This window comes from Ovis canadensis, chromosome 11 (genome assembly GCF_042477335.2).
Source record: "Ovis canadensis isolate MfBH-ARS-UI-01 breed Bighorn chromosome 11, ARS-UI_OviCan_v2, whole genome shotgun sequence".
Taxonomy (NCBI): Eukaryota; Metazoa; Chordata; class Mammalia; order Artiodactyla; family Bovidae; genus Ovis; species Ovis canadensis.
This window is the reverse complement of record NC_091255.1, coordinates 42186720-42198942: the sequence shown is the minus strand read 5'-3', so window position 1 is coordinate 42198942 and position 12223 is coordinate 42186720. Positions and strand designations below refer to the sequence as shown.

The 12223-nt window shown below is 40.0% G+C and overlaps 1 protein-coding gene across 2 annotated transcripts in view; it reads right to left on the bottom strand.

Moving 5' to 3' along the window:
- The window catches only part of AKAP10 (A-kinase anchoring protein 10), a 41009-nt gene that overhangs the window by 19622 nt on the left and 9164 nt on the right, over positions 1-12223 (bottom strand). For both annotated transcript variants that reach the window (XM_069542930.1, XM_069542929.1), the window contains exons 3-5: positions 10940-11122; positions 8626-9162; positions 1636-1734 (exon numbers count right to left, since the gene is read on the bottom strand). In XM_069542930.1, coding sequence (XP_069399031.1) covers positions 1636-1734; positions 8626-9162; positions 10940-11122 — 819 coding nt within the window. The remainder of the gene's footprint in view (positions 1-1635; positions 1735-8625; positions 9163-10939; positions 11123-12223) is intronic.

Genomic DNA, 12223 nt, shown 5'->3' with positions numbered 1-12223 from the left:
ATGCTCGCTAGTAACCAAGGAAATATAATAAAGGATTACAATAATGAAGCATATCACCTTTTGTCTAGTAAACTGGCACAAAATTGTTTTAACAATCCATATGCTTAACTGTTTAATGATACACACACTTGAGCATGGGCATGGGCAAACTGACCCTTGTGCTAGTGGGCATATAAACTGGCAGTTTCTAGCACAAGCTTTAAAAATGAACATATCCCCATCCCTTAAAATATGAACGTACCCTTTCAATCAGCAATGCTATTTCTAGGATGGTAACCTAAGGAACTACAGATTTATGAAAAAGAATTTTCTCTTTATCAAAAGCTCTCTCCTTTTCTCAGCTACCCCAGACAGGTTAGTTATCAATTGGTACAAACACCTAAAGGAACTGCTAGCGAACGATTTCCAACATAGGCATATTCTAATCTGTTCAGACACCTAACAGTTATCATTAGGCACAGGTGGTCTTGGGAAGTCTAGAAGATGGCAGCAACAAATTTTCACATAGAAAGAGAGGAATGACACAGAAAACCCCAAAATTCCACGACACTTGGAATGAAACTGGTTGAAAATTCCAAAATAGAAGCAGATGGGGACAAGCCACCAACAGGCAGAAGGCCCGTGTGTTACAGGCGTCTGTGTGGGAGAGGAAAAGGGAAACACATGGGCAGCACCTGTTAGCCTGACGCAGACAGAAGGTGTGCACTGGGAGCGTGGTGACTGACTGAAGAAGCTTAGCTGAGACCGGGGAGGGGATCTGCTGTCCCCAAATAATGAGTAAAGACCCAAAGAGCCCCATGCTGGAAAGAACTTGCTAGGAGAGGAATAATAGGCTATACTTCATAAATCAAAACACTTAATTTTTGTGATCAAAAACTCAAAACTGAGTACTAAGACTTAATAGGAATATAATATCTATTCAATGTATAATGAACCACTTTTATCTGTGACTATAGGCATACTTGAGGTCTTTCTGATACAATATAGTAAAAGCTTTCAAACATTTTAAAAATTACGACCGACAGAAAAATTTATATACCTATGCACGATGGAAAAAAGAAACAATTTTCAGAAGTGCTGTTTGTTTGCCTTTGCTACTGTGAAGCACTTTGATTTTTCTAGTCTTTTTTTGGAAGTGGGGGTGGTGGTGGTGAAGACCTAAGAGGAGACTGGTCCTAATCTGTAGCCTGAAAAACACTGCCAAATAGCCTACCAGGTAGGGTCTGGTTTCAAAGCCTAACTCTGCCATGCCTGAGCCTTATCAAGCACAAATGTTATAGACAGCAGGTGTGCACTGGCAGCTGTTACCTTCTCTGTGCTTCCTCACTTATAAAATAATAACTATTTATGCTAAAAGGTTCTTTAGAAGATTATATGAGTTTGTCCAGGGGAAGTGCTTAGAATATTGTCTGGGACACAGTAAGTACTCAAGCAAACATATGCTACTATTTTTCAAATAAACTAATAATAATGAATAAGAGGGAAACCTTTTAAGTGAGCAACAGTCAGATGCAATAATGTACACTGAAAACAAGACATGGAAGGGAGATGCTGAATTTCATATTCATGAAAAATTCTCTCAATAACCAAAAACAGGCTTTTTTTTTTTTGGCCATAGCTTCAAGCACTGCTTACCTATGATGTCATTTCTCATTGCTTCTGTAATTGGTATCGGTTTAGCAGCATCTGGAGATATGTATTTGGTAAAAGTATTCACTGCATCTTGCTCTATACCTGCAAGGGAAGACAGCGACAATTTCAAAACCAAAAAGCAACTTGTACCAGTAATGGAACATATTCACCAACAGCAAGGCTTTGCTGTGGACCCAAGCATACACACGAATACACAAGTAAATAAACTTAGGACAAAACAAGCCTCTGTCACAAAGTTGCTTTTACATCCTTTGGTTGGTGAAGCAGAGGAGTTATGAGGAAGCCCCCTGCCCTTCCCACAGCTAACAAGCTCATGAGAAACAGCAAATACTTATTCTCACACATCCTCTTTCCGTATCTCCTCTCCAAAGTTGGAACCTGAAGGATTTACACAGAGGGGGCTCAAGTTATTTACAAATCCATGCTGAAAATCGGAGAAGGCAATGACAACTCACTCCAGTACTTTTGCCTGGCAAATCCCGTGGACGGAGGAGCCTGGTAGGCTGCAGTCCATGGGGTCGCTAGGAGTCGGACAGGACTGAGCAACTGCACTTTCACTTTTCACTTTCATGCACTGGAGAAGGAAATGGCAACCCACTCCAGTGTTCTTGCCTGGAGAATCCCAGGGATGGGGGAGCCTGGTGGGCTGCCATCATCTATGGGGTCGCACAGAGTCGGACACGACTGAAGCGAGTTAGCAGCAGCATGTTGAAAATATTTTACCAAATTTCACATTCAAGAATACATTCATCTGACCTTCAACAACCCTGGAAGGTTAAAACAGTGAGTCTCAAACTTTCTGTCTTGGGACTTTGCAATCTTAAAAATTACTGAGCTTCCATTTATCTGAGTTTTACCTATAGATAGTAAGGTATTGAAAATTAAGTTGAGAAAAAATTATCCAGTTTAAATGAACAACATTAAATCTGTTAAAAGTTAACATAAACACCATTTTAAAAAAAATAACTATTTCCCAAACTGAAAAAATTAATAAGAGGGTGTCATTTTATATTTTTGCAACTCTTAGTTTTCTTGATAGCAAACTGTTAAGATTCTCATATCTGTTTTGGCATTCAATCTGTTGAGCTTTTTTATTTGGGTCAAATGTACATAGTGCTATCAGGATATGAGAAGAAATGTATGTATATTATATATGTTATTGTGTGTGTGTGTATATATATATATATAGTTTGTGTGTGTTGTTGTGTTAGTTGCACAGTCATGACCTTATGGACTGCAGCCTGCCAGGCTCCTCTGTCCATGGGATTCTCCAGGCAAGAATAGAGGAGTGGGTTGCTACTTCTTTCTCCAGGGGATCATCCCAATCCAGGGTCTCCTGCATTGTAGGCAGATGCTTTACCATCCAAGCCACAAGGGAAGCCTATGCGTATACATGTGTGTATGTACAATTTCTGTCCTGGTTCCTGGCACAGAGTTCCTAAAACCTTTGCAGCTTCCTGAGTTACAGTAGGGGTCAGAGGAACATCATTTGTTAATCATAATAAAGCTCTTTCAACCACAGGAAAAGTTTATGGACACAAAGTGACTTGTGCAGAGAGGGAGCCAGTTGCCAGAGAAGGAACAAGAACTCCAGCCCCACTCCCCAACGTGGACCATCAAGCCAATCACCAACAGCTAATGATTTAATCAACCGTGCTTACGTGATGACACCATAAAAACCCTAAATGAAGCAGCTCAGAGAGCTTCTGGGTACATCAATGTGTCCATGTGCCAGAGGGGAGATCACCCCAACCCCAGAGAGACAGAAGCTCCTGCACTTGGGATCCTTCTGGACTTCACCCCATGGATCTCTTCATCTGGAAGCTCATTTTCCTCCTTTATAATATCCTTTTACATCACTAAACATATATAATGTGTTCCCCTAAGTTCTTTGAGCCTTGACAGCAAATTAACAAAAGAGGAAGAGGTAGTGGGAATCTGACGTACAGGTGACAACCTGGGACCCATGATAGGCATCTGAAGTGGGGGACACTGCTGTGAACTGAGCCTTTAACCTGCAGGGTCGGCACTAACTCCTGGTAGTGTGAGAATGGACACTAGGTTACAATCCAATGAGAATGGAGAACTGCTTGATTTTGGACAGACACTCCTTTGGTGTGAACAGAGAAATGGTTTTCTTTATATCAAGAGTATCTGGCCTCAGAGAGCTTTCCGAAGTAACTATGGTTATATTCTTCTTTGACCCTCCTTGTGTGTACTCAGTCATAACCCCAAGGACTATGCCCCCCCAGGGTCTTCCGTCCATGGGATTTTCCAGGCAAGAATACTGGGTAGGTTGCCATTTCCTCCTTCAGAGGATCTTCTGGATTCAGGGATTGAACCCGTGTCTCCTGTATTGGCAGGCAGATTCTTTACCACTGCGCCACCTGGGAAGCATTCTTCTTTGATACTACATCCAAAACTTGAAAAGTGGTAGTTTCTTAAAAGTTAATCAGAATGTAGAATCAGAAACCAAATTAATAAACTGGTTATAGTCTGTTACATTAGAATCTACTGGTCTATGTACCATGTTTAAAGAGTTTTTAACTAATGAGTGCTTTTATAGTATCATATATTTTCAAGTATTTTTAAAAATATTGGTTCACTAACTTATGAAGATCTTACAAATGTTGATAAATTGCATCATACAGTATAAAAAAAGAAATCACAGCATTAATATCACCAATGATCTTTTCAGAACACTCCTTAAAGCTGTCAAAGCATGTGGTAGTGAACGGAAGTTCTTCAAATTCGACATCTCACTTGAAAACTTACATTTTATCACTGGGTAACAACACTGCCAGCTGTTTTCCATGAAATGACAACTCATTTCACATGGCCAGAATTACTGATACCAAAACTGGACAAAAGCAGTGTAAGAAGACTACAGACCAATATCCATCATAAACACAGGTGCAAAAATGCTTGACAAAATATTAGAAAATCAAGTCCAGCAGCATAAACAGACTAATACACCACAAGCAAATGAGGCTTACTCTGGGAATGCAAGCTTATTCAGTATTTTTTTTTTTAATCAATATAATCCCTCAGACAAAAGAAGGAAAACCACATGGTCATATTAAATGACACAGAAAAAACATTTGAGAAAATTCAACACCATTCATGATTTAAACAATTATCTGTAATCTTTTAAACAACTCTCAGTAAACTTTTAAGAGAAGGGAGCTTCATCAACCTGATAAAGGGCATTTACAAAATCCCATAGCTAACCTCACACTTTATGGTGAAAGCCTGAGTGCTTTCTAAGATCAGGGAGAAGACAAGAATCTCAGGCAATCTACACAAAAGCTCCTAGAAATAATGAGTAAATTAAGGCCACAGAACAGAAGGTCAACATATAAAAGTCAATCATATTTCTATATACTAGCAATAAAAAAACTACAGAAACAAAAACTTTTTAAACATACTATTTGCAATAGTACCAGAAAAGGGGGAATAACAAAACATTAAGGATCTGTACACTGAAAACCATACAACGCAAAAGAGAGCGATCAAAGAGGTAGGTAAATGGAGCAGATTCAATCTGTGGGTTTTAAGACTCAATACAGTTAAGAACGTAAATTCTCTCCAAACTGACCCGTAGGTTGAATGCAATTCCAATAAAAAAATCTCAGCAGGTGTAAAGTTAAGTAGCTTATTTGATGTTTCTCTTGTTTCTTGAGGCAGGCTTGTATTGTTATGAACCTCCCTCTTAGCACTGCTTTTACTCAATCCCATAGGTTTTGGGTTGTCGTGCTTTCATTTTCATTTGTTTCTATGCATATTTTGATTTCCTCTGTGATCTGCTGGTTATTCAGAAGCGTGCTGTTTAGCCTCCATTTGTTTGTGTTTTTTATAGTTTTTTCCCTGTAGCTGACATCTAATCTTACCGCATTGTGAGTTAAAGAGAAACACCAATACAGTATATTAATGCATATATATGGAATTAGAAAGATGGTAATGATGATCCTATATGCAAGGCAGCAAAAGAAACACAGATGTAAGGAACAGACTTTTGGACTCTGTGGGAGAAGGCGAGGGTGGGATGCTATGAGAGAATAGCACTGAAACATGTATATCACTATATGTAAAACAGATGACCATTGCCAGTTTGATACATGAAGCAGAGCACTCAAAGCCGGTGCTCTGGGACAATCCAGAGGGATGGGGTGGGGAGTGGGGTGGGAGGGGGGTTCAGGACAGGGGAACATATGTGCACCCATGGCTGATTCATGTTGATGTATGGCCAAAACCAAACCATATTGTAATTACCCTCCAATTAATTAATTAAAATCTCAGCAGGGTTTCTTGTAGATATAGACAAGCTTATTCTAAAATTTATATAAAATATATAAGAACCTAGAACAGAAAAAACAACTTTGAAAAAGAACAAACTCGGAGGACTCAAACTACCCAATTTTAAGACTCACTACAAAGTTACACCACTTTAATTCCCCAGCAGCATGTGAGACAACCATGTTCATGATGCTATTCATATCAACTATGAGCTATAATAAGCTTATACCCTTTCAGGTCAACTTCTGTTCATTTAAAAAATAACTTGTGATAGGCAAAGCTTTCTGGATTTCTCGACTGCAGATAAGGAACTGTGGACTGTAGGAGCCAGTCCAAATCAAGATGGGCAAAAGCACGAGAGAGAGAGGGCATTTACCCGAGAAAGCCCACAACCCTCATGAGACATGAGGCTTGTACTTTCAAGGACAGCTGCCCGGGACCCAAACAGGATAGAAATTAGACCCAAACCCGGCAGAAGGCCCTAAGAGTATACAGTCCATGGTGTCTCAAAGAGCTGGACAAGACTGAGCGACACACAGAGACACAAGGCCCTAAGAGGGCAGGGCCTGAAACACACACACACACACACAGCCCTAGAGGGCGCGCGCGCACACACACACACACACAGAAGGCCCCCCCCAACACAGCCCTAGAGGGCAGACACACACACACACAGACACACAGACACACACACACGGAAGGCCCTAAGAGGCAGGGCCTGAAACACACACACACACACACACACACACACACACACGGCTGTTGAGAGGGCAGGAGGCCCTAAGAGGGCGCGCGCGCGCGCACACACACACACACACACACACACACACACACAGAGCCCTAGAGGGCAGACACACACACACACACCCCCCCCCAAGAGGCAGGGACACACCCCCACCCCAAGACTGAAACTTAGACACCCATCCCTCCCCCCGCAAGATAGAAACTTAGTTTTCAGTGATACCAGGGTAGCAATGAAGTGGGTCCTGGATGCCTGGCAAAAGTAAATGCAAAGACACTCAAAAAGAACCTAATCTAATTAGAGTCCCTGAAGAATTACCAAAGATAAAATTCAAAGACATATGTATTCATAGCCAAAACCCACTAAAACCACAGCCTACCAGAAGTGTGAACCTGCAGAAACAAACCCTGAATCAGATACACAAAAGCTATAGGCACTGGGGTTATGAGATACTGAGTACGTGTTTAATAAATTTAAATAAATAAAAAATGGGGTCAAAAGTAGGACAGAGGGATAAAGGAACAAGAAACTAAAAAATGACCAGGCAAACCTGAAGAAAAATATTTCTAGAAATGGAAGAATTTGCTAACTTTTAGATTAAAATAACACTTTAAAAGACTGATTCAAGAGCAGTTTAGATCCATTTTAAGAATCACCTAACTTAAAGATCTGAAGATGTTACCACCAATCTGAAAAAGCTACATACTACACGATTCTAAGTATGTGACATCACAGAAAATGCAAAACTATGGAGACAGGAAAAAGATCAGTGGTGGCCAGAGTGAAACGAGTGGGTATATAAACCGGTAGAGCACACAGGTTTTTAGGGCAGTGAAAATGCTCTGCCTGCTATCACAATGATGGTTACAAGTGGTTATACACTTCCCCAAACTCACAAAACAGGTTAACACCAGGCGTAAACGCGAAAGTAAACTTTGGGTAATTGTGATGCCCCCAGGTAAGTTCACTGGTTGTAACAAGTGTTTCCCTCTGGTGGGGATGCTGATAATGGGGAAGTCGATGCATGTTCAGGGGCAAAGGGTGTATAGCAAATACCTGTAGCTTCCCTTCAATTTTGCTGTGAACCTTAAAAAAAAAAAAAAAAAAAACTGCCTTAATAAAGGCTTAGTAGGAAAAAAAAAAGAGAGAAGATGAAAGAGGAGATGATGACAATGGGTTGGAAGCTGTTTAGTCAGAATTCCAGGATAACTGAAAAATGAAGTGTGTAGCTTTCAAGCTAATAGAGAAGAAAAAAGAAAAGAGGAGCCACAGTCCAGACTCCAGGACTTGAAGTGCAGGTCCTGCCTGGTGTACGACCTGGCAGGCTCCCCGACCTTCCCAAGCCATGGCTTCCTCACATGTAAAACGGGGTGACTGCCTACCTCACAGGGCTGCTGTGACTACTCCGTGAAATTCAAGTACAGCCCCTGACACAGAACCTGATTAATGCTGCCTGCTGTCAATTAACAAATAACTATACCTGAAAGTTCAGTAAAAGAGCAAGAAAACTAAGACTGAGGTTGACATTAGCCTTTCTGGATAAGGATTTGATTTCAAAATCTGTGATGACCCTGGACCCTTCTTCATTTGTTAATTATTTCTTTTTCTTAGGGGGTCGGCCCTTCTGTTCTTTTTTCATACACAATCCTATTCTAAAACTCCTAAATTTGGGATAAAATTACTCTAACCCTTTTAATCCCCATTCAAGTTCCACTTTGTAAGTAGATTTTTTAAAATATGTTTATTTTTATCTATTTGGCTGCAGCAGATCTTATTGTAGCATGTGGGAGGGATCTTGAGCTCCACAGCCAGGGATCGGACCCAGGCCCCCTGCATTTGGTTTCTGCAATCTTAGCCACTGGACCACCAGGGAAGCCCCTAAATAGATTGTAAAAACAAAATCAAGATGAAGAGAGACAGCACCACACACTTACTTTTCATTAATTTTCCTGATAATTCCTTCAGTGGAGAAGATGGACTACTTCTACTGGCTACCGTGAGCCTGGAGGACTCCTGGGTTTCCAGGGAGCCCCGATGAGTTCCTGTCCTGGCTGTCTCCAGGTGGAGCGAATGGGCACTATCACTCTCCTGGGAAAGCAAGTGGTTCTGGGAGTTGCTAGTTCTATTATTTAAGTCAATTCCTTCCAGCTGGGCTGAGCCAGAATCCTCCAACCTCCTGTTAAGAGACTCAGTTACAAAAGCTGCCGTGGTTTCGGGCTTTTTAGATGGAGAGACAGGTTCAGCCAATGAGCTCTGCTTCACCGTGTTCAGACTGTGTGCTCTTATTCGGGACCAAGTTGTGGAGTGAAAACTTTCAGCCTCCAACCAAAACTTAACCAAATGCTCCATTCTCCGAAGTTCCATGAACTGAATGAAGTAAGGGAGGACCACGGTGTCATGCAAGACTTGCTCAAGGGTCTTTGAAAGACTTGATTTGGCCTCCTGAGTCTGGTAGTCCAGACAAGATCTGCCTAAAGGAAGAAAAGAGTCAGCAGTTCAGTAACAGATAACAACCCGCTAAAGCTTATTTAAATTATTAGAAGGGTCTTTGTTACTCAATTAATCCTCGTATCTCTTTTCATGGCAATTCAAATCATGTAAATTCTTAAGGGAAGAAAATCTTATAATACCAGTTCCAAAGGAAAGTAAGACCAATAAAAATATTTAAAAAGTTCAATCTCATTAAAAATCTCAGAAAAGCAAATTAATACCTACCATTTTTGCCTATCAAACTGAAAGATGGATTAAAAAAAATAACAAGAACTAACAAGGGCATAGCAAAACAGATGATGAAAAACGTTAAATGACAAAATCTTTTTGGAGGATTAGTAACAGACAGCAAAGTCTTAGCCATCAGGGTAATTTTCAATCCAGTAACTCTATTTCTAGGACCTTATCCTGAAGAAAAATTGTGGATATAGCTAGAAACATGTTATGAACTCTTAGCCTCATTTATAACAGAATAGTTAGATCTGGGATTTTATCTTGAAAAATAAAACCAAAGTTAATAAAACAAAGTTTATTTCACATTTAACTAAATTTAGGTTATGACTATAAACACAAGCTAATTATTAGAAGAAAGAAAAAACTAAGAAAATACTAACTTTCACAGCACGACACAAAGAGACTCATTTTTATAAAATTAACTGAGGGCCTCATCTGTTTTTCAAAAGGGCTTTTCTTCACCCTTTGTAGTTTCTTCTGAAGCACTTCATGTACCACCCCTGCTGACTATCCTGACTTCAGTGTCCATTGTTGTCAGTGTCCATTGTTGTCAACATCTCTTAAGGGAACTTCAGGAAATCTTGAGCCTCTGAAAGACTTAATTTTAAGTACCCTTTACCCAGTCTTGGAGAAGGAAATGGCAACCCACTCCAGTATTCTTGCCTGGAGAATTCCACAGACAGAGGAGCCTGACGGGCTGCAGTCCGTGGGGTCACAAAGTTCAGACACAACTGAGCGACTAACATACACATGCCCAGGCTCCCCCGAGGTATCAAGATCACACTAAGACACTGATACAATTTATCCATCTTATCCAGACTTTCCCAGTTTCACCAGTACTCACTGTATGCGCATTTAGTTCTCCGTGTTTCTATCGTGTGAGTAGACTTGTATAAACATCAAGACAGAGGACAGCTCCAGTGACACAAGGATCCCTTTGTGAGGCCTTTTATAACCAGCTGCCATCCCTAACCATTGGCCAATACTCATCTACCTGTTCTTCATGTCTATCATTTTGTCATTTCAAGAACCGTCTTGAATATATTGTCTCTCAATATATATTGTCTCTCAATATATACAGTCTCTCAATATATACAGTCTCTCAATATAATTCCCTTGAGATTCATCCAAGCTGATATGTGTAAATAGGAGTGGCTATTTCTCTGCATCTACATTAACATTCCAATTATCAAGCTTTAAATACTTGCTAATGTGTTGGGAGAACATAAACTCACTATATTAATTCGCACTGCACTGAGTATTAGCGCAGTGAGGCATCCTTTTCACACATTCAGTGGCCAAATGTATTTCTTCTTCTGGAAATGGTCCATTATTCTACTGGGCATGCTTTTTATATTTACAGAAGGACAATATGGAGCCATCCATTACACTAGCTGTTAGTCCAGTTTAAACATTTTTTTTCAAAGCCCCAGGCAATATGGGTCAGTATCCTCTGGCAGGAACTTCACACTTTATACTCAAATCCCTCCTCCTAGAAGTTAACAAAAACTGAAAGTCACTCACCCAGGTCCCCAAAGTGAGCGGCCTCCATGTGGCTGGGCTGTTTCTTAAGTGTTGCGGTCCTGCTACTTGAAAAGGAGTCCATGTTGGCAGAAATGGCATTGATTGCAACATGACTTGGTCCCGCAGCCTCCAGCAAGGCATGATTTTTAGTGCTTTTTTGTGGGGAATGTACGGATATTGAAGCTATAATTTTTCAAAAAATTGTTAAAAATTAAACACAATTTGATAGTCTAAAACTGTCTCCTAAAGGGCTTTAAGGAACTTTAAAAATTAGATTTTGTAACACCTCTCTTGAGTAAGCATATACACTCAACAAAAAATTCTTACGGAAAAGGTCAATTAACCAAGCAGCAGAAAATTGGAAAGAAACTCCCTATTACTTATATATAACTCTCAAAATACTGTGCCAAAAGTAGAACTTAGAAGAGAGATCTTTCTCTGAGAAAGTTCTCTTTGAGAACCTCTAGGAGTCCAACACGACTGAGCAACTTCACTTTCACTTTTCACTTTCATGCATTGGAGAAGGAAATGGCAACCTACTCCAGTGTTCTTGCCTGGAGAATCCCAGGGACAGGGGAGCCTGGTGGGCTGCCATCTCTGGGGTCACACAGAGTCGGACACGACTGAAGTGACTTAGCAGCAGCAGCAGCAGCGTACCAAAGGCAGCAAACATCTCGAAATATGGACCTTTTTCAATTTCTTAATCCTAGCTTGCTGGCAAGTGACAAATTAAATTCCAACATAAAATTTTAGATTATCAAAAGAATTAGAACAATACTCTTCAGTATTGCTTATTTTATTTTTTAACTGAGTAACACAATTGTTTACTTTTTACTTTTTAACTGAATAACAAAATAAGTATGCTTATTTTACTTAACTGAGTAACAAAATTTCACCATCTAATAAAAACTGATCAAAGTTCAAGCTGCTTAAAGATAAAGCACACTTAAAAATTCACAAAATATATTTTCTTTTGTAGCCTAAAGAAATATTAATATTCTGTTGACTTCAGGATAAAGAGGAACTCATCAAATTCACATGGTCAAAGTAACCCTATGAATTAATTGCTACAGCTGAATTAAAATTCCACTCATCCCACTTATTCCACCCAAATATCAGAAGACTCTCATGAAAGGTCTTTAAGAGGTTTTGGTTTATTGCACTGAACCCACACGGAATCCACCTGACATTAAATTATCAGAAACAAGCAGACAATAAGGCTGTGAGGTACCCTACTTATTCCCTAATCTTACAAATCTCTTAAATTATAATCAGTGTCCCTCT